This window comes from Cervus elaphus, chromosome 15 (genome assembly GCF_910594005.1).
Source record: "Cervus elaphus chromosome 15, mCerEla1.1, whole genome shotgun sequence".
Lineage (NCBI taxonomy): Eukaryota > Metazoa > Chordata > Mammalia > Artiodactyla > Cervidae > Cervus > Cervus elaphus.
In genome coordinates, this window is record NC_057829.1 from 1825140 (window position 1) to 1846625 (window position 21486).

General features: G+C 40.3%; 1 protein-coding gene across 6 annotated transcripts in view; it reads right to left on the minus strand.

The window, feature by feature from the left end:
• The window catches only part of ZNF37A (zinc finger protein 37A), a 29950-nt gene extending 9775 nt beyond the window's left edge, over window positions 1–20175 (minus strand). Inside the window, exons 1-3 of one of the 6 annotated variants that reach the window (XM_043926297.1) lie at window positions 19741–20172; window positions 18356–18414; window positions 3823–3886 (exon numbers count right to left, since the gene is read on the minus strand). In XM_043926297.1, the coding sequence (XP_043782232.1) occupies window positions 3823–3831 (9 nt within the window). In that variant the 5' untranslated portion in view covers window positions 3832–3886; window positions 18356–18414; window positions 19741–20172. Of the gene's footprint in view, window positions 1–3822; window positions 3887–18355; window positions 18415–19740 lie in introns of all 6 variants that reach the window. The other 5 variants (XM_043926300.1, XM_043926299.1, XM_043926296.1 and 2 more) reach the window with 5 other exon arrangements.
• Window positions 20176–21486: the final 1311 nt, after the last annotated feature.

The window sequence follows — 21486 nt, forward strand, 5'->3', positions numbered from 1 at the left end:
CTATATATAGTTGGCCCTCCATATGTACAGGGTCCACATCCACAGATTAAACCAACCATGAACTGAGAATATTTGGGGGAAAAAAACTAGAAAGTTCCAAAAGGCAAAACTGAATTTGTCACACAGCAGCAACTACTTACAACTACATACTATTTAAATAGTATTTACATCATATTTGGTATTATAAGTAATATAGAGACAATTTAAAGTATATGAGAGGATCTATCACAAAGGAGGCAAGAATATATAATGGCAGAATGACAGCTTCAATAAATCATGCTGGGAAAACTGGACTACATGCTCACACCATAAAAAGTTAAAACTCAAAATGGATTAAAGACTTAAATGTAAGACCTGAAACCATAAAACTTCTAGAAAACATAGGCAGGGGATTTCCTTGGTAGTCCAGTAGTTAGGACTCTGTGCTTCCACGGCAGGGGGGCCGGGTTCAAACCCTGGTCAGGGAACTAAGATTCCGCAAGCCATGTCCAAAAAAAAAGCTAATAACCCCTGACCCCCCAAGACCTATAGGCAGTACTTTCTCTTTAACATTAGTCTTAGCAATGTTTTGGACATTCTACTCAAACAAGGGAAACAAAAGCAAAAACTACCAGGTAGGGACTAGATCAGTCTAAAAAGCATTTATACATTGAAGAAAACTATCAACAAAATGAAAAGGCAGCCTAATGAATGGGAAAAGACATTTGTAAATAATATATCCAATAAGGGGTTAATATCCAACATGTATAAAGAACTCGTACAGCTTGACATAAACACACACACACACACACACACACACACACACACACAGTTAAAAATGGGCAGGGACTTGAACAGACATTTCTCTAAAGAAAACATACAGATGGCCAGTAGAAACATAAAACAATTTCTGGCTACCAAGTGGCAGCGGTTGGGGAGGGAGGAATTAGATGAAGGTAAGTAAAATGTAAAAACTTTTAGTTATAAAATAAATAAGTACTATGGATTAAGTACAGCTGATTAAGATAATTTACACTGTTACATGTTATTAAATGAAAGTTGAGAGCAGACAATCCTGAGTTCTTATCAAAAGGAAAAAAAAAATTTTCCTATTCCTTTAGTGTTGTACCCATGAGATGATGGATATTCACTCAGCCTACTGTGGTAATCATTTCATGATGTAAGTCAAATCATTATATTGTATACCTTAAACATGCGTGCTATATGTCAATCATATCTCAGTAAAACTGGGAAAAATTTAAAAGTATATGGCATGATGTGAGTAGGTTATATGCAAATATTACACCATTTAATGTATGAAACTTGTGCATCTGCAGATTTTGATATCTTTGGGAGGAATCTAGAACCAACCCCCAGCAGATACCAAGGGATGAGCGTATATGGACAACATGGACAACTCTGCTCAAAGTTAAGTTAACTAAGAAATACAACTCTTCAAACTTCAGTCCTCCATAATGTTGTGGTTCGGTTGCTAAGTCATGTCTGACTTAGCCTGTGGACTGCAGCACGCCAGGCTCCCCTGTCCTACACTATCTCCTGGAGTTTGCTCAAATTCATGTCCATTGAGTCGGTGATGCCATTCAACCACATCACCCTGTGCTCCCACCCCCACCTTGCCTTCAGTCTTTCCCAGCATCAGGGTCTTTTTCAGTGAGTCAGCCTTCACATCAGGTGGCCAAAGTATTGGAGCTTCAGCAACAGTCCTTCCAATGAATATTCAGAATTGATTTCCTTCAGGATTGACTGGTTTGATCTCCTTGCAGTCCAAGGGACTCTCAAGAGTCTTCTCCAGCACCACAATTCGAAAAGCATCAATTCTTCATCCCTCAGCCTTCTTTATGGCCCACATCTCACATCCATATATGGCCACTGGAAAAACCATAGCTTTGACTATATGGATCTTTGTCAGCAAAGTGATATCTCTGCTTTTTAATATGCTGTCTAGGTTTGTCATAGTTTTCCTTCCAAGAAGTACACATTTTTTTAATTTTGTGGCTATAGTCCCTATCCATAATGATTTTGGAGCCCAAGAAAATAAAATCTGTTACTGCTTCCACTTTTTCCTCTTCTATTTGCCATGAAGTGATGGGACTGGATGCCATGATCTTAGTTTTTTGAATGTTGAGTTTCAAGCCAGCTTTTTAACTCTCCTCTACCACCCTTACTGAGAGGCTCTTTGGTTCTTCTTCACTTTCTGTCATTAGAGTGGTATCATGGATGTACCTAGAGAGTACCATGCTAAGTGAAACAAGTGAGATAGAGAAGGACATGGATGTACCAAGTGGGTGCCAAGTGAAATAAACAATACAGAGAAAGAAAAATAATGTGTGATTTCACTTATATCTGGACTCCAAACAAATATATGAACAGATATAACCAAACAGAAACAGAGTCACTAAAAAGAAAAACCAACAGACTTTAGTGCTGTCATTTCAGGACACTCACCCTCCATTTCAGGAACTGAAGGGGGACCTCCTGCTTGCCTGCCTGGCCTGAAGGAAAGTCCTCTGTGTCTATCCCTAGCCATTACCTACAGAATCTTGTGGTAAGAAACATCCACACCTACATCCTTAACTATCCATTTACTTTGCCATAGTTACCAATGCTAATCAAACTAGATCTTCATAGAGAAACATGAAAAGAAAATGAAGACTTATCAAACAAGTAGGGAGAACCAAAGCATTAAAAGTAAGTCACCAGAATGAACAGAACGATTGAAGAGTAAGGGAGGGGGGAGTACAAAAATAAGGGTAAGTAGTGAAATATTCTAAACAGAATCCTCAAAGAGGGACTTCTCTGGTGATCCAGTGATTAGGACTCAGTGCTTTCACTGCCGTGGCTGAGTTCAATCCCTGGTTAGGGAACTACTATCCCACAAGCTGTGTGGCATGGCCAAAAAAAAAAAAGGATACTCAAAGATATTCAAAAGAATATAGCTTCCACATAAAATGAGAACAGCTGTCTATAAGAATCCATCTGAGAGAAAAAAGAGTACTTGGAAATGTTCATATTTGCTTAAATTGTGGAAACATAAGATAAATGCTCTCAAAAGGCTACTAGAAAATGAACTTGACAAAGAATACAAAATTGTCTCTCAAAATAAAAATCAGAAAAATAATGACGAGTTTATAAAATATGAATGAATCCAGAGATAAATACCACTCTAAAAGAAATTCTAGGACAGACCACATAGGATGGAGGAAAGAAAAAAAGAAATAACAGCACATATGCCCAAAGAGAGACGAATCTTCACATTTAAAAGACACACTGAATACAAAGGGTTTTTGGGAAAAAATAAAAATGTGTATGTAGTTCCACCTGATGAAATTTCTGAAATCCAATTAAAAATCCTTAAACTTCTATGAAAGTAAACAAGTAATGACTGACTGCAAAGAAATGAGAATCAAACTGATACCTGATTTATCCACAGCAAAAATCAGTAACAAAGGAAAGGAAGAGAGAGATGCTTACAATTTTCTGAAAGCAATAACTTTTTTTTTTCCTGCCCAGAATTATATAGCCAGCCAAAAAGCCATTCATACAACAACAACAAAAAAAAACAAGTATATGATAAAATTAAAAACCATACATCCCTGAGCCTGTTTTACAAAATTATTCCAGAATATACTCTATCACAACAACAGAATCCAAGAAAGAGAGATACATGACACAAGAAATAAGTTAAGAATCTAAGAGATCAGCATTAAATAGTTTCTAGTAAAGCCAGAGAAGATGGTTATCATGGTTATAAATGGAAGGGAAGTGGTTCTGTTTACTGAACAGGTGGCATAAGATTGTCAACTTCCTGAGAAGTACATGTACCCAAAGCATCCCTCCATAATGACCATGGACAGTGCTGCAGGCTGAGGACTCAGGCTGAGTTGCCCTGAAACAAGAGAAGTGGCATTGTTCCACCAATGAACAAAGAATTTATACAAAGAGAAGTGCTGAAATAGGCAACCTAAAATGAGATGATAAATCTGCAATAAAAGACAAAACAAGTCCACTGTCATTTATTGCAGTGGGCTCAAACCTAGGTAAAAAGTCTCAACCATTTTCAGTGTTCCTTTGAATAAATCACTCCATCTACCTTCCACATATAACCCTTTGTTGACTACCATTCATCACCTCTAAAATGATATAAAAAGAGCACTGGAATTATATGAGCTAATAAAGAGACGGTACCTGCAGGGCCTCACACATGGTCATTCTTCAATCACAGCTTTCCTACATGTCAAGAACTACTGTTCTTACAAATTATTTTTGATATTGCAACAACAAAATAACCTGAATACTTCAAGCAAGTCTAACTTACCAGCATTCCATTTTTTAAGAATAGAAAAAATATTAATAGTCAACATGTAAAGAAACCATTACAATGATTTCTGTAAACATGGGATATGAGAGGGGGGAAAATCACTGCTGAAAAAATCACATCTTGTTTATAGTTTTGAAATATATACAAATATCAAATTATGTTATGTCTGAAATTAATATTGCAAATCAAAAAATTCAGTCCAGGCAGAAAACCAGTAGGCATTATTCAAAAACATTTTAAGACCAAAGAAAAGCCCATAGCTACCTGGGCAAAAGATTACTACAGATATACAATAGGTTACCTAAAGCCTGGGGAAAAATGTTGGGGATACAGTTTCTTTTTTGGGATATTAACCAAAAATACTTGTGTACACTAGGGAATTTAGAAAGTCATACACATACCCAGGATAGGTTGCATTCCTAGGAAAGACCTCAGAAGACCTAAGGTTGTACGTCTAGTTGATCTCTACATGCAGTGCAAGCAGGATACGAAGGCTAGGGCAACTGAACATAGGCATGCTAAGTCCTAAAGAATAACTCCAGCACTGTGTCAATTTGCAAAGACTGGGAAAGGTGGTTGCTTGGGAGGTTTTTGTTTTTTGTTTTTTTTTTTTTCATCCCAGCTTTCAAGGAACAGTCTGTCAAAACACTAACTGAACACAAGTTAAAGAACAGAGAATTCAGTGACCACAGATGATGAGAAATACCTTGCAAAAACAAAAGCAGTTTGAAAGTCATATGGGTAACTATGGAGAAGAGCAAGAAAGTAATTTCTAAAATTACAACATTATCTTTCAACAACAACAAAATCATAAAGCATACAAAGAAACAAAAAAATATGGCCCAATCAAAGGAAAAATGTAAACTGACAGAAACGTTCCTGAGGAAGACCAGACACTGAACTTCCTAAACAAAGACTTTAACTATTCAAAAAGCTAAAAGAGAGGCAGGAGTCAAGATGGCGGAGCAGGGCATGGAGTTTATCTCTCCCTACAAATATATCAGGAATACATCTACAAGTGGAACAATTCTCCCAGAGCACCTGCTGAACACTAACAGAGATCCTCAGACACCTGTAAGGACAAGATTAATCCTCAGGTAACCAGGTAGGACCAAGGAAAGAAAATGAAAAGTGGCAATGGATGGGACCTATGCCCCTAGGCAGAAGAGGAGGTTCCCACACCCAAGGAAGCTCCCTCACCAGGGGTAGGGGGATCAGTTGGAATAAAAAAGGGGGCTTCAGGGGTTTGGAGGAGAGTGTAGCACCCTCCTGTGGCAGGCAGGACACAGTGAGATCTATACAGGTGGTCTGTGCCACAGCTTTGCATGCCCCAGGCAGAGACATGTGTCTGCCAGTGCGATGGGGGCTGGATGCTGAGCAGGGTGTTTGGAGAGCAGATCCAGAAAAAGGACTAGTATTGCCTGCGAGGAGCTCCATAACTGGGAATGCGCACAGAAAAAGCCCGGGCTGCCACAGAAGTGAAGCAGCATTGTTCAATGACATGCAGAGAGAGGAGTCACCACTGTAGTCTCTGTCCCCACATGCCGGTTGCCTCCACTATGGGCACTAGCGGGCACCTGCTGGAGTGGGCTGGTGTGGCCCTCCCACTTGGTGGGCAGTGTGCCACAGTTAGTCACTGGCCCCTCTGGCCCCTCCCACTTGGTGGGCAGTGTGCCACAGTTAGTCACTGCCTCTGCCCCCTCCTGCCTGGGCAGGCCCACGCACCCTTGATCCCTTCCCACCTGTGAGGGCTTCATGTGCTCTGGGATAGCCCTGGGAGCAGACGCCTATAGGTAGCGCACACGCAGAGGGGAAGATAAAACCACAACTGAACCCCAGGGGCTGTGCAGCTAAGGAGGACGAGCTGAAACCTCTCCTCTGGGCTGGCTGCATGAACTAAGGATTTACACCCCCGAACCCACTTTGCAGACATGGCCTGTACAGAACATCTAAGCATACACAACAGCTCTCGCAAATGAGATGGGTCTAGCTGTAGCAGCTGTGGGCTCTGGGGGCACTAACACGTGGGGGACGGGCTGGGCTGAGCTGTCCTCGTAAGCAGTCACAGTGGGTCCAGATGCATGATTACTGCAGTCCTGGGACCTGACCTCAGTGAATCCAGGCTGGAGGCCTGATGAAAACAACTGGCCTGAGAGAGACCAGGGCCAATTGCTAGAATACCTACAGTTAAGGTGAGGCTGTGAGCAGTGCCAGCAACAGTATAATCTGTGAGCATGGACAGTGGGTAAAAGGTGACATAACAGAGCATGCTCGCAGATGAATAGCTTCACAAGAGGAATACTCAGAGGCTTCTCTCCCAGTGGGAGTGCTCCAGTACCACCGCAGATCAGAAACACAGCTGGAAAAGAGATGTACTCCAACAGCTAGGGAGGGCAGTGACACCACAGAGCAAAGGGGAGGCTCCGCTCAACATCCAGGTGAGGCTGCGGTCACCACAACATCAGTCACAGCTCTTAAGGTGGTAAGCATAAGCTGAAGAGCAAGGTGGCACACATTCAAACTAAAAACAGCCCTTGGACCAAAAAACGTTAAACCCCACACAGGCTACACAGAGACACTCCCACATTAAAAATAGCCCTCCAAGACAGTATGAGGGTTTGACACTGGGAGAAAGATCTCCAGAGCATGTAGCCTTGAAGGCCAGTGGGGCTTCAAGTGGGCTTGCAGGAGCTCCACAGGGCTGGGGGAAACATAGACTGCACGCTTGGAAGGTGCACTTAAGGTCTTGTGCAGTGTGACCCAGCTCAAAGCAGTACTTCCAAAGGAACCTGGGCTAGACCTACCTAGTGGTCTTGGAGGGTCTCCTGGGAAGGTAGGGATTGGTTGTAGCTCACCATGGGGGAAAGAATACTAGTAGTGAAGGCCCCAGGGAACTATGGTGTGAGTACTCATCTAGGTCCCCATTTTGGCACCAAGATCTGATCCTACCCAACAGCCTGAAGGTGCCAATGCTGTAAAATCTCAGGCTAAATAAACCAACAAGATAGGAGCAGAGCCCCACCCACCAGCAGACAGACTGCCTAAAGTCACACTGTGCTCACAGCCACCTCACAAATAAACCCTTTGACACAGCCTTGTGCACTAGAGGAACCACACCTAGCTCCACCCCACAGAGAGCACATACCAGTCTCTCTGACAAGGAAGCCTGCACAAGTCCCTAGACCAACCTCACCCACCAGGGGCCAGACACCAGAAGCAAGAGAAACAATAATCCTAAAACCTGAGGAAAGGAGACCACAAACATATAAATTTAGAGAAAATGAGACGACAGAGAAATATGCTGCAAAACAAAGAACAACCTAAAGACCTACAAGAAAAACTAAATGAAGAGAAGAAAGGCAATCTACCTGAAAAATAATTCATAGTAATGATAGTAGAGATGATCCAAAATCTCAGAAAAAGAATGGAGGCACAGACCAAGAAGATACAAGACATGTTTAACAAAGAGCTAGAAGATTTAAAGAACAGAGATGAATAACATAATAACTGCAATGAAAAATATACTAGAAAGAATAAATAGGATAACTGAGGCAGAAGAATGAATAAATAAGCTGGAAGACAGTGGTAGAAATACTTCCACAGAAGAGGATAAAGAAAAAGGAATGAAAAGAAATAAGGACAGTCTCAGAGAGCTCTGGGACAACATTAAAGGCAACAACTGAATTGATTATAGCTGAAAACTTGCCCTAACATGGAAAAGGAAACAGTCACCCAACTGGAGGAAGCAGAGTCCCATACAGGATAAACAAAAGGAGGAACACTATGTTAACAAAATGTTGAGACACATGCTAATCAAGCTAACGAAAATTAAATACAAAGAAAAAAACTATAAAAGCAAAAAGGGAAAAACAACAAATAATATACAAAGGATTCCCCACAAGGTTATCAACTGATCTTTCAGCAGAAACTCTACAGGCCAGAAGGGAGTGACACAATATATTTAAATCAATGAAAGATAAAAATCTATAGCCAAGAATATTCAAGTCTCTCTCATTCAGATTTGACAGAGAAATCAAAAGCTTTACAGACGAACAAAAGCTCAGAGAATTCAGCACCACCAAACCAGCTTTACAACAAATGCTAAAGGAACTTCTCTAAGGGTAGAATAAAGAGGTCACAACTAGAAACAAGAAAATCACAAGTGGGAAAGCTTACCAGTAAAGGCAAACACATAGTAAAAGTAGGAAATCATCCACACACAAATATGGTATCAAAGCTAGCAACTGTTAGATGAGGAGAGTACTAATGCAGGAAATGAGGACTGCAAATTGAAACTGAAAGACCAGCAACTTAAAACAATCTTATATAGACCACTATATCAAAACCACATTAAACACACACACACACACAGGAACTACAAACAAGAAACAACAGATGCACACACAAAAAGAAAAAGGAACCCTAACACAACACAAAAGATAGTCAACAAACCACAAGAGGACAAAGAGAAAGGAAAGAAAAAAAGACCTACAAAAACAAATCCAAAAATATTCAGAAAATGGCAACAGGCACATACATATCAACAAATACCTTAAATGTCAATGGATTACATGTCCAAACCAAGATACAGATTTGCTTAATGGATACAAAACTAAGACCCATATATACGCTGTCTACAAGAGACCCACTTCAGATCTAGGACACATACAGACTGAAAGATGCTGGATGGAAAAAGATGTTCCAGCAAATGGAAATAAAAAGAAAGCCAGTGTAGCAATATTCCTATCAGACAAAACTAGACTATAAAACAAAGACTGTTACCAAGAGACAAGGAAAGACACTACATAACGATCAAGGGATCAATCCAAGAAGAAGCTAAAACAATTGTAAGTATATATGCACCCAACAAAGAAGCACCTCAATATTTAAGGCAAAATCTATCAGCCATAAAAGGAGACATTGACAGTAACACAATAATTGTGGGGGACTTTAATATCCCATTTTCATCAATGAACACATCATCCAGAGAGAAAATCAACACAGAACCACAAGTCTTAAATGAAGTATTAGACCACACAGAATTGATATTTGTAGGACATTCCATCCAAAAGCAGCAGTATATACTTTTTCTCAAGTGAACACAGAACATTCTCCAAGATAAATCACATCTTGGGCCACTAATCTTGGGTTGCAAAGAGTCGGACACGACTGATCGACTGAACTGAACTGGGCCACTAACCAAGCCTCACTAAATTCAGGAAAACTGAAATCAATCAAACATCTTTTTGACCACAATGCTATAAGATTAGAAATCAATTACAGGAAAAAAATAAATAAAAAATACAAATACATGGTGGCTAAACAATGTTAGTAACTCAATGGATCACTGAGGAAATCAAAGAGGAATTCAAAGAATACCTAGAGACAAATGACAATGAAAACATGACAATCCATAACCTATGGGCTGGAACAACAGCAATCCTAAGAGTAAAGTTTATAGCAATACAAGCTTACTTCAGGAAGCAAGCAAACAAAAAAACTCAAACATCCCAACTTTATACCTAAAGCAACTAGGGAAAGCAGAAAAAACAAAACACAACAGTAGTAGAAGAAATGAAATCATCAAGATCAGAGCAGAAATAAATGAAATAGAAGTGGAGAAAACAACAGAAAGGAACCACAAGATCCACATTTGTTCAGAGGATTAGAGGACATGGAAAACTGTAAAGATGAAGAAAAGGTTTTCTATGTCCTACTGGTCATACTTAGAAGACATTTCCATACTATAACCATTGTTTTGTGTGTGTATATAGTCTATATGGTGGTCAAATGAGTCCTCTGTTTGCAACGTCTAGTCTCTAGATGTTATAGACATCACCACTGTATGATACAGTAATAAAATTAGCACATTTAGTACACTTCCTATTGAAATTCATAGGAAAGTTGTCTTCTGTAAATGATGTTTGGATATGAATTTGTTCAACTACCTCTAAACATTACATGTGCCTATTATTTGCCCACTGGATTGGTGGTGGAGAGAAGGAAGTGAGGGAGGGAACAGTTCAGGTCAAAACAGTCATATTTGGAGGATACTTCAGGTTATAACCATTGTTACATGTGTGCTATTTTAATTAACTGTTCTGTGTACACAGTGGATAAGGAAGTTCTCATATAAAATATCTGGTCTTTCTAGATATTTAGAAGTGCTTGATGTATTTAAAAGGAGAAGTAGTAGAATAATACTTCCTGTAAATATATTTTAAAAACTGAAGAGAAGGCCTCCCTGGTGGTCCAGTGGTTAAGAATCTGCCTGCTGAAAGCAGGGGAAATGGGTTCAGCCCCTCGTGCAGGAAGACACCACATGCCACACAACAAAGCCCATGTGCCACAACCACTTAGCCTGCACTCCAGAGCCTGTGCTCTGCAACAGGAGAAGTCACTGCAACGAGAACCCTGAGCACTGCAACAAGGAGCAGCCCCGCTCACCACAACCAGAGAAAGCCCATGCACAGCACCAGAGACCCAGCACAGCCAAGAAGTTATTAATTAAAAAAAAAACTGATGGGAAATATTGTCTTTAGAAATGGAATTGTTAAACCTCCTCCCTGAACAGTATACTCTGTGCTTTTTCATTGGATTGATGGAGGTGAGAGGGAAGACTGCAAAGGTCTTTTGTTAGTATGTACTAGAACATTTCAGCTTGTCCATTGCTCTATATGTTATATATAGAGCATATATATTCACTGCATATATTATGTATATACTGGACAAATGAGTCCCAATTTTAGTTGGGACTAGTTTCTAGATATTAAAGAGATTGCCAGTGTATGATAAAAATTGAGTTAGTAAATTAATACATTTTGTACACTTTGTGTTAAAATTCACTGAAAGGTCATATTCTGAAAAGGACCTTTAGAAGTGAAATTGTAAATCACATTTAAGTGACAAAAGACATTAATCTACAATAAAGGAGCAAGACTGATCAATGGAGAAAAAAGTCTCTTCAATAAGTAGTACTGGGAAAACTGGACAGCTACATGTAAAACAATTAACTTAGAACATTCTTTAATCTAGACACAAAAATAAACTCAAAATGGATTTTAAAGACCTAAATGTAAGACCAGATGGATACTATAAAACTCTCAGGAAAACATAGGAAGAACACTCTCTCACATAAATTGCAGCAGTATCTTTTTTAATCATCCTCCTAACACAATGGAAATTAAAAACAAAAATACACAAATGTGACCTAATTAAACTTAAAAGTTTCACACAGCAAAGGAAACCATCAGCAAAATGGGGGAAAAAAAAAAAAAACAACCACACAGAACGGGAGAAAGTATTTGAAAATGATGCAACTGACATGGGATTGATATTCAAAATATACAAACAGCTCATGCAGCTCTATGTATAGAACAAACAAACAAAAAAAAGAATGAAAAAGTTGGCAAAATATCTAAATAGATATTTCTCTAAAGACATATAGCAGGCCAAAAACCACATAAAAAGATGCTCAACATCCCTAATTTAGGTCAACATTTTCACTCTCCTTTCACTTTCATCAAGAGGTTCTTTCGTTCTTCGCTTTCTGCCACAAAGGTGGTGTCATATGCATATCTGAGGTTACTGATATTTCCCCTGGCAATCTTGATTCCAGCTGTGCTTCATCCAGCCTGACATTTTGATGATGTACTCTGCATATAAGATAAATAAGCATGGTGACAATATACAGCGTTGAACTGCTCCTTTCCTGATTTGGAACCAGTCTGTTGTTCCATGTCCAGTTCTATTGCTTCTCGACCTGCATACAGATTTCTCAGGAGGCAGGTAAGGTCGTCTGGTATTCCCATCTCTTTCAGAGTTTTCCACAGTTTATTGTGATCCACATGGTCAAAGGCTTTGGCATAGTCAATAAAGCAGAAGTAGATGTTTTTCTGACACTCTCTTGCTTTTTTGATGATCCAGCGGATGCTGGCAATGTGATCTCTGGCTCCTCTGCCTTTTCTAAACCCAGCTTGAACATCTGGAAGTTCATGGTTCATGTACTGTTGAAGCCTGGCTTGGAGAACTTGGAGCATTACCTTGCTAGCATGTGAGATGAGTGCAATTGTGCGGTAGTTTGAACATTTCTTTGGCATTGCCTTTCTTTGGGATTGGACTGAAAACTGACCTTTTCCAATCCCATCACTTCATGGCAAATAGATGGAGAAACAATGGAAACAGTGAGAGACTTAATTTTTTTGAGTTCCAAAATCACTGCAGATGGCGACTGCAGCCATGAATGCTTGCTCCTTAGGAGAAAAGCTATGACCAACCTATACAGCATATTAAAAGCAGAGAGACTGTCAACAAAGATCCGTCTAGTCAAAGCTATGGTTTTTCCTGTAGTCATGTATAGATGTGAGTTGGGACTTACAATAAAGCTGAGAGCCAAGGAATTGATGCTTTTGAATTGTGGTGTTGCAAAAGACTCTTTAGAGTCCCTTGAACTGCAAGGGGATCCAACCAGTCAATCCTAAGAACAATCAGTCCAGAATATTCATTGGAAGGACTGATGCTGAGCTGAAGCTCCAATACTTTAGCCACCTGATGTGAAGAACTGACTCATTGGAGAAGACCGTGATGCTGGGAAAGATTGAAGGCAGGAGGAGAAGGGGATGACAGAGGGTGAAATGGTTGGATGGCATCACCAACTCAATGGACATAAGTGTGAGCAAGCTCCAGGAGTTGGTGATGGACAGGGAAGTCTGGCACACTGCAGTCCATGGGGTTGCAAAGAGTTTGACACGACGAAGTGACTGAATTGAACTATTATCGGAGCCTTCAGCAAGTCATGATCTTTTTGCAGTCATAACATCAGAGGTCACTGATCATAGATCACCTTAACAAATATAGCATTCAGTTCAGTTCAGCCGCTTAATCATGTCCGACTCTTTGCAACCCCTTGAGCCAGAGCATGCCAGGCCTCCCTGTCCATCACCAACTCCCGAAGTCCACCCAAACCCATGTTCATCAAGTCGGTGATGCCATCCAACCATCTCATCCTCTGTCGCCCCCTTCTCCTCCTGCCCTCAATCTTCCCCAGCATCAGGGTCTTTTCAAATGAGTCAGCTCTTTGCATCAGGTGTCCAAAGTATTGGAGTTTCAGCTTCAGCATCAGTCCTTCCAATGACCACCCAGGACTGACCTCCTTTAGGATGGACTGGTTGGATCTCCTTGCAGTCCAAGGGACTCTCAAGAGTCTTCTCCAACACCACAGTTCCAAAGCATCAATTCTTCGGCGCTCAGCTTTCTTCACCGTCCAACTCTCACATCCATACATGACTACTGGAAAAACCACAGCCTTGACTAGACAAACCTTTGTTGCCAAAGGAATGTCTCTGCTTTTTCATATGCTATCTAGGTTGGTCATAACTTTCCTTCCAAGGAGTAAGCCTCTTTTAATTTCATGGCTGCAATCACCATCTGCAGTGATTTTGGAGCCCAAGAAAATGAAGACTGACACTGTTTCCCCATCTATTTCCCATGAAGTGATGGGACCAGATGCCATGATCTTAGTCTTCTGAATGTTGAGCTTTAAGCCAACTTTTTCACTCTCCTCTTTCACTTTCATCAAGAGGCTTTTTAGTTCCTCTTCACTTTCTGCCATAAGCATGGTGTCATCTGCATATCTGAGGTTATTGGTATATCTCCCAGCAATCTTGATTCCAGCTTGTGCTTCCTTCAGCCCAGCATTTCTCATGATGCACTCTTCATATAAGTTAAATAAGCAGGGTGACAATATACAGCCTTGACTTACTACTTTTCCTATTTGGAACCAGTCTGTTGTTCCATGTCCAGTTCTAACTGCTGCTTCCTGACCTGCATACAGGTTTCTCAAGAGGCAGGTCAGGTGGTCTGGTATTCCCATTTCAATCAGAGTTTTCCACAGTTTATTGTGATCCACACAGTCAAAGGCTTTGGCATGGTCAATAAAGCAGAAGTAGATGTTTTTCTGGAACTCTCTTGCTTTTTTGATGATCCAGCGGATGTTGGCAATGTGATCTCTGGCTCCTCTGCCTTTTCTAAACCCAGCTTGAACATCTGGAAGTTCATGGTTCACTTAACTGCTGAAGCCTGGTTTGGAGAATTTTGAGCATTACTTTGCTAGCGTGTGAGATGAGTGCAATTGTGCGGTAGTTTGAGCTTTCTTTGGCATTGCCTTTCTTTGGGATTGGAATGAAAACTGACCTTTTCCTGTCCTGTGACCGCTGCTGAGTTTTCCAAATTTGCTCGCATATTGAGTGCAGCACTTTCACAGCATCATCTTTTACAGTTTGAAATAGCTCAGCTGGAATTCCAACACCTCCACTAGCTTTGTTCGTAGTGATGCTTCCTAAGGCCCACTTGACTTCACATTCCAGGATGTCTGGCTGTAGGTGAGTGACCACACCATCATGATTATCTGGGTCATGAAGATCTTTTTTGTACAGTTCTTCTGTGTATTCTTGCCACCTCTTCTTAATATCTTCTGCTTCCGTTAGGTCCCTGCTATTTCTGTCCTTTATTGAGCCCATCTTTGTATGAAATGCTCCCTTGGTATCTCTTAATTTTCTTGAGGAGATCTCTAGTCTTTCCCATTTTATTGTCTTCCTCTATTTCTTTGCATTGATTGCTGAGAAAGGTTTTCTTATCTCTCCTTGCTATTTGGAACTCTGCATTCAAATGGGCATATCTTTCCTTTTCTCCTTTGCTTTTCACTTCCCTTCTTTTCACAGCTATTTGTAAGGCCTCCTCAGACAGCCATTTTGCTGTTGGGTTAACCAATAAGTTCATTTGGGTTTTTCCATAAGAGGTAATGTTAAAACCTGAATGAACTTTTTGGCCAACCCAACAATAATGAAAAAGTTTGAAATGTTGTTGAGTGTTATTAAGAAGTAAGCAAATGGTCTTGCAAAAATATTACAATAGAATTTCTTAATGCAGAATTGCCACAAAACTTCAATTTATTTAAAAAAATCTGCAAAGCACAATAAGATATGCCTATATGTACCTTATTTTCAAAGAACTGTGTTTTGATCTGTTTGGGGGCTGTTTGAGGAGAATGCCTACAACTCAATGACAACAACAAAATTTTTAAATAGACAATGGACCTGAAAAGACATTTCTCCAATGAATATATACAAGTAGCTAGCTAGCCTATGAAAATATGCTCAAAATCACTAATCATTATGGAAATGCTAATCAAAACCACTATCAAATATTACCTACAGCTATTATGAGGGATGCTATTTAAAAAACCTGAAAAGAATAAGTGCTGGTGGGAATATAAAAGGGTGCAGCTTCTGTGAGGGACAGTATGGTGTTCTTCAAAAAAAAAAACTGAATTACCATGTGACCCAGTAATACCACTTCTTGGTGTTTACTCAAAAGAACTGAAAGCAGAATCTCAGGACAAGTTTGTACATCCATGTTCATAAAAGCATTATGCACAGCAGCCAAAAGGCAGAAGCAAATGTCCATCAACATATGAATGAATAAACAAAAATGTCATATATATACACACAATGGAATATTATGAAGGAAATTCTGACACATACAACATGGATGAACCCTGAGGACATTATGCTAAGTAAAAGAAGCCAGTCACAAAAAGACAAGTCCTATATGATTTCACTTCCATGAAGTATCAGAGTAGTCAAACTCACAGAAACAGAAAGTAGAATGGAGGCTTTCACTGGTCAGGGAGCACAGGGGAATGGGGAGTTTTGTTTAATGGGTGCAGTGTTTCCGTTTTGTAAGATGAAAATATTTTGGAGGTTGATTGTACCATAATGTGAATAAATTTAACACTACTGAACTATACACTAAAGAACATTAAGATGGTAAAACAAAACAAAAACAAGGATGCCTGCTTTGGCCACTTATATTCAACTCTGCACTAGGAATTCTAGTCAGAGCAATTAGGCAAAAAATAGATAAATAAAAGGTATTCAAACTGGACAGAAGAATGAAATTATCTCTATTTGCAGATGATATGACTGCATATATAGACAATTCTAAAGAATCTACAAAGCAACCATTAGAACTTGTGAACAAATTTGACAAAGCAGGGTATAAGCTCAACACTCAAAAAATCAGTTGTATTTCTACATACCATCAATAAGCAATCAAAAAGGGAACTAAGAAAAGACTTCCATTTACAATATCATCTAAAAGACCACTTAATAGTAAATTTAAGCAAACATGTAAGATCTGTACTCTGAAAACTACAAAACAGAAAATCTAACTTACTGGAAAAACATCTCACGTTCATAGATACTTAATATTCTCAAAGTGGCAATATTTCCCAAAGGAGTCTATAGATTCAATGCAATCCTTACCAAAAACACAACAGCCTTTTTGTGTGGAAACAGACAAGCTAACATAAAATTCATATGGGCTTGGCAAGGGACCTTGCTGTGGAACACAGTTTGCCAGTTTCAAAATAAGCTAAACACAGAATTATCACATGATCCATCAATTTCACTCCTAGGAAAGAACTGAAAATAGGTCTTCAAGCAAAAACTTGTACATGAATGCTCACAGCACTATTCTCAATAACCAAACATGGAGTCACCCCCAAATGCCCATCAAATAATAGATAAACAAAAGGTAGTATAGACAATGGAATATTTATTTGGTCATAAAAGTGATGAAGTAACAATACAAACTACAACATGGAAGGGTCCTGAAAATACACTAAGTGAAAGAAGTCACATACAGAAGGCTACATGATTCCATTTATATGAGCTATCCAGAATAGGCAAACCCATAAGAAGAAAATAGATTAACAGTAGCTAGGGGCTGTGAGGAATGGGGAATAGCTGTTTATTAAGTGATGGTACTGCTTATTAGGATTCGCTGGTAGCTCAGTGGTAAAGAATCCATCTGCCAGTAAAGGAGACTCAGGTTCGATCTCTGGGTTGGGAAGATCCCCTGGAGTAGGAAATAGCAACCCACTCCAGTATTCTTGCCTGGAAAATCCCACAGACAGAGGAGCCTGGTGGGCTGCAGTACGTAGGGTTGCAAAGAGTCGGACAGGACTTAGAGACTAAACAGTATGGGGTCTCCTTTTGGTATGACGAAAATATTCTTGAAGTAAGTGGTGGTCATGGTTGCACAACATCATTAATATACAAAATGTCACTAAATTCTACAGTTTAAAATGGTTGAAATGTGAATTTTATGCTATGTGTATTTTACCAAAATTAAAAAAGAAGAATCCCTTGCCAGACTCTACAAAGATTTAGCTTTTGCCCAGCCCTCAGGACCGTCACAAAGCCTGCCTCCTCCTACTAAACAACCTAGGTCACTTGGTCTATCCAGATGGTCTCTTCTTTGAAAAACCATGAGTCCTAATGCTGGCTCTAATTCACTTGAATTATTTATCACGAATTTTCTTTTGATATCCCTTAACTTTTCCTGTGGAATAGACAAGAATCATTCCCTTTATTCCAACCACTTCTTTATGCAACTGCAAAACTGTCAAAAGAAGGTTCACAACATCACATAATGAAGTCTATCAAAAAAATTTTTTTATGGCTCCATTTCACCGCTCAATAAGATCACAGGATCTGCATTTACCTACACAGCATCTTTGTACTACTACTGATCTGCTCTTCTATATCAGAGGTCAGCAAACTTTTTCAGTAGATGTTCATAGTAAGTATTACAGGTCTGTGAGCTGTCTCTGTCAAAATCACTCAACTCTGCCCTTGTAATCTGAAGGCAGTCACAGCCATAAATAAAACAGCATAGCTGTGTCTCAGTAATAAGTTTTACAGACACTGAGATTTGAATTTCACACAGTTTTCACATCACAGACTATTACTCTTGATTTGTTTCTCAATCATCTAAAAATTCTTAGTGTATGGGCAATTAAAAAAAACAGGCAGCATGCCTCATTTGGCCCATGGGCTGTAATTTGCTGACTTGTGCTCTATATTTTCCCTGATGTTAACATTTATTTCTACTATTTCAAATGAATGTATAGGCATGGTATAAACTTCAAATAATCACTGTTAAGCAAAGCTGTGCATAAATTAAACAACTCACCTGCGATGTGATCATTTTCTGTTGCTGCTGGAGGAATGTAGAGAGCTGAGACAGTACACCTGAGAAAGCAGGAAAGGTCATGAGTGATATCACCTGCCTAAAAAGCGCCACCCTAGTAGCTGGCATAACATCTTAGAATGGGAGATGCCTTGAGAAGGGGCAGAAAGGATAACAGTAAGGGAGGGAGCACTCCATGTCCATGCATGACTCTGGTATGATTATATAATACTTGGACAAGCTAGTTTTCAAATGTAAAAGCATTTGTTTTCTGCTCATTTGTTAACAGTGTATGCTCTAACATAGAGAAAATGTGAACAACACATTAAACTAATTGAGTCAATTAGGAAAAGCCAAAGAATACAACATTAAAACTGATGCCGAGCAAAAATATTCAGCACAAAAATTTATAATGTTTATTACAAACCAGAAAATCTCAACAATGTTCTGAAAAAAAGCATGGGGTAGGGGGGAAAAAAAGAGAGTTTACTCTTAACTTGGTTTCCGGTCTCAACAGTATTTTTTAATTAAAAACAAGAAACTGGTTTTGACTTCTGTGTTCTTAAGGCAGAAAAGACCTACCTGGACCATCAAGAGACTCCATGGCTATCCCTGATTCTGCCATAACAAAATGAGGATTGTAAACTAACCACTTTTTTACCCACTTCCTGCCCACACGAACCCAACTCCATGCTTTAAGTAAAACATAAAAAGACCGTCTTAAGTCCAAGTCTTAACAACCTGTCTTGCAGCACCACCTCTGATTCTGCAAGCTCAGGTATGTCTCTAGTTGTGCTGAGTGCAGGAGCAGCTCAGAATACAGCAAGTGGAGTAAAGAGTGAAGGGAGCAGGAAGGTAAGTACCCTCTCCTGTGGCTGGCCAGCTCTTCCTTCCACAGGATGCCTTCACAACCTCCCAGGCAGTAGCACCTTCTGTTCCTTTTGTCCGGAAAGTTGGCCCGAGGTTTCCACCATCACTACCACCTGGTCCAGCAGGAGGACCAGTCTGCTCCTCTGAGGTCCCAAGCGAACTGACTGTCCTGCTAGAGACTCCTGCTCCCGGAACCACCCTTTCTACTCCACAAAAAGCTGTTTTGTTGCAAGAAAGGTGGACCTAAGAGGGTCAGAATATTTGTCCAAGTACTAAAGCTCCTGGAATTTAAGCGGGACCTCCTGTAAAAGCCAAGTAGTGCTACTGAGGGCACAGGCAAAGCTGACTACAGGCAACCAGGCGAGGCCCTCAGCGAGGCCCTGAGTGGGGAAAAAAAAAAAGTTTCTCCGCTGAGAAGAAAAGTGCACATCTACTGGGAGCCCTAAGCCAGTTTCTGCGCCGTCTTCCAAGGTCTCAGACCACCCCACACCTTGGAAATGAGAAAAAACAAGCTTCACCTGGTAACAAGCGCTGGGACGTGCTGGTCCTCACTAGGAGTCAGAGTCACACCGAGTCTGAAGACAAAGCCGTTTCCTCCTTCACCTGACCCCCGGTCGCCAGTCTCAACTCTGCAGGGCTCCACCGAAGCGTCCTGCTCAATGGTCGGGTCCAGACGCCAGAAGCTCCGGAATCATCTCCTCGCGAGACTGCAGCTGCAGACCGGAACCTGCAGGCTAGCAGGGAGAGGAGGGGGAGGATGGAGCGCACATGCGCAGAAGGCCATAGCTGCCGCCGCGTTCTGTCCCAGAAAAGGCACAGTACATTTCTTGAAAGCTTGTTATTGTTCAGTCGGTTAAGTCGTGTCTGACTCTTTGCGACTTCATGAACTGCAGCACTTCAGGCCTCGCTGTCCTTCACTATCTCCTATAGTTTGCTCAAATGCATGTCCCCTTGAGTCGGTGATACTATCTAACCATCTCATCCTCTTCCGCCCCCTTCTCCCTTTTGCCTTCAGTCTTTCCCAGGACCAGGGTCTTTTCCAAAGAGCAGGCTCTTCCAGTCAGGTGGCCAAAGTATTGGATCTTCAGCTTCAGCAACAGTCTTTCCAATGAATATTCAGGTTGATTGCCTTTAGGATTGACTGGTTTGATCTCCTTGCAGTCCAAAGGAATCACAAGAGTCTTCTCCAGCACAATTCGAAAGCATCAATTCTTCCGAGTTTAGCCTTCTTTATGGTCCAACTCTCACATCTGTACCTGACTACTGGAAAAACCAGTTTTTGACTGTATGGACCTTTGTTGGTAAAGTGTTGTCTCTGCTTTTTAATACGCTGTCTAGATTTGTCATAGCTTTCCTTCCAAGGAACGAGTGTCTTTTAATTGCAGTCACTGTCCCCAGGGATTTTGGAGCCCAAGAAAATAAAATCTGTCACTGCTTCCATTTTTTCTCGTTCTATTTGCCATGAAGTGATGGGACTGGATGCCATAATCTTCGTTTTTTGAATATTGATCTTCAAACCAGCTTTGTCACTTTCCTCTTTCACCCTCATCAAAAGGCTCTGTAGTTCCTCTTCACTTTCTGCATATCTGAGGTTGTTGATATTTCTCCCATCTCAATTAGGATAGGGTCTGCGATAGAAACAAACTTATGGTTACTCAAGAGGAAAGGGGGGAAGGGATAAATTAGGAATATGAGATTACTATATATAAAATAAATAAACTACATATAAAATAGATCAACAGTGACCTACTGTATAGCACAAGGAACTATATTTAGTATCTTGTAATAACCTAAAATGGAAAAAATCAGAAAAAGTATACATATGTGTGTATACGTATATATATATATATATAAGTATGTATATACATATGTGGATGTGCTTAGTCACTCAGTCGTGTCCAACTCTTTGCAACCCTACAGACTGCAGGCTGCCAGGCTCCTCTGTGCATGGGGATTCTCCAGGCAAGAATACTGGAGTGGGTTGCTATGCCCTCCTCCAGGGAATCTTTCTGCAACCCAGGGATCAAACCCAGGTCTCCCACATTGCAGGTGAATTCATTACCGACTGAGCCACCAGGGAAGCCCATGTATATATATACTTACATATGTAACTGGATCAACTTGTGGTACACTTGAAAGTACACTGTAAATCAACTATACTTCAGTTTTTAAAAAAGGCTCTGCAATTTTGGGTACATTGGGTAGAATTGCCAGATTTAGCAAATAAAGTACAAGTCATGAGACACTCTTTTATTCGTTGTTCA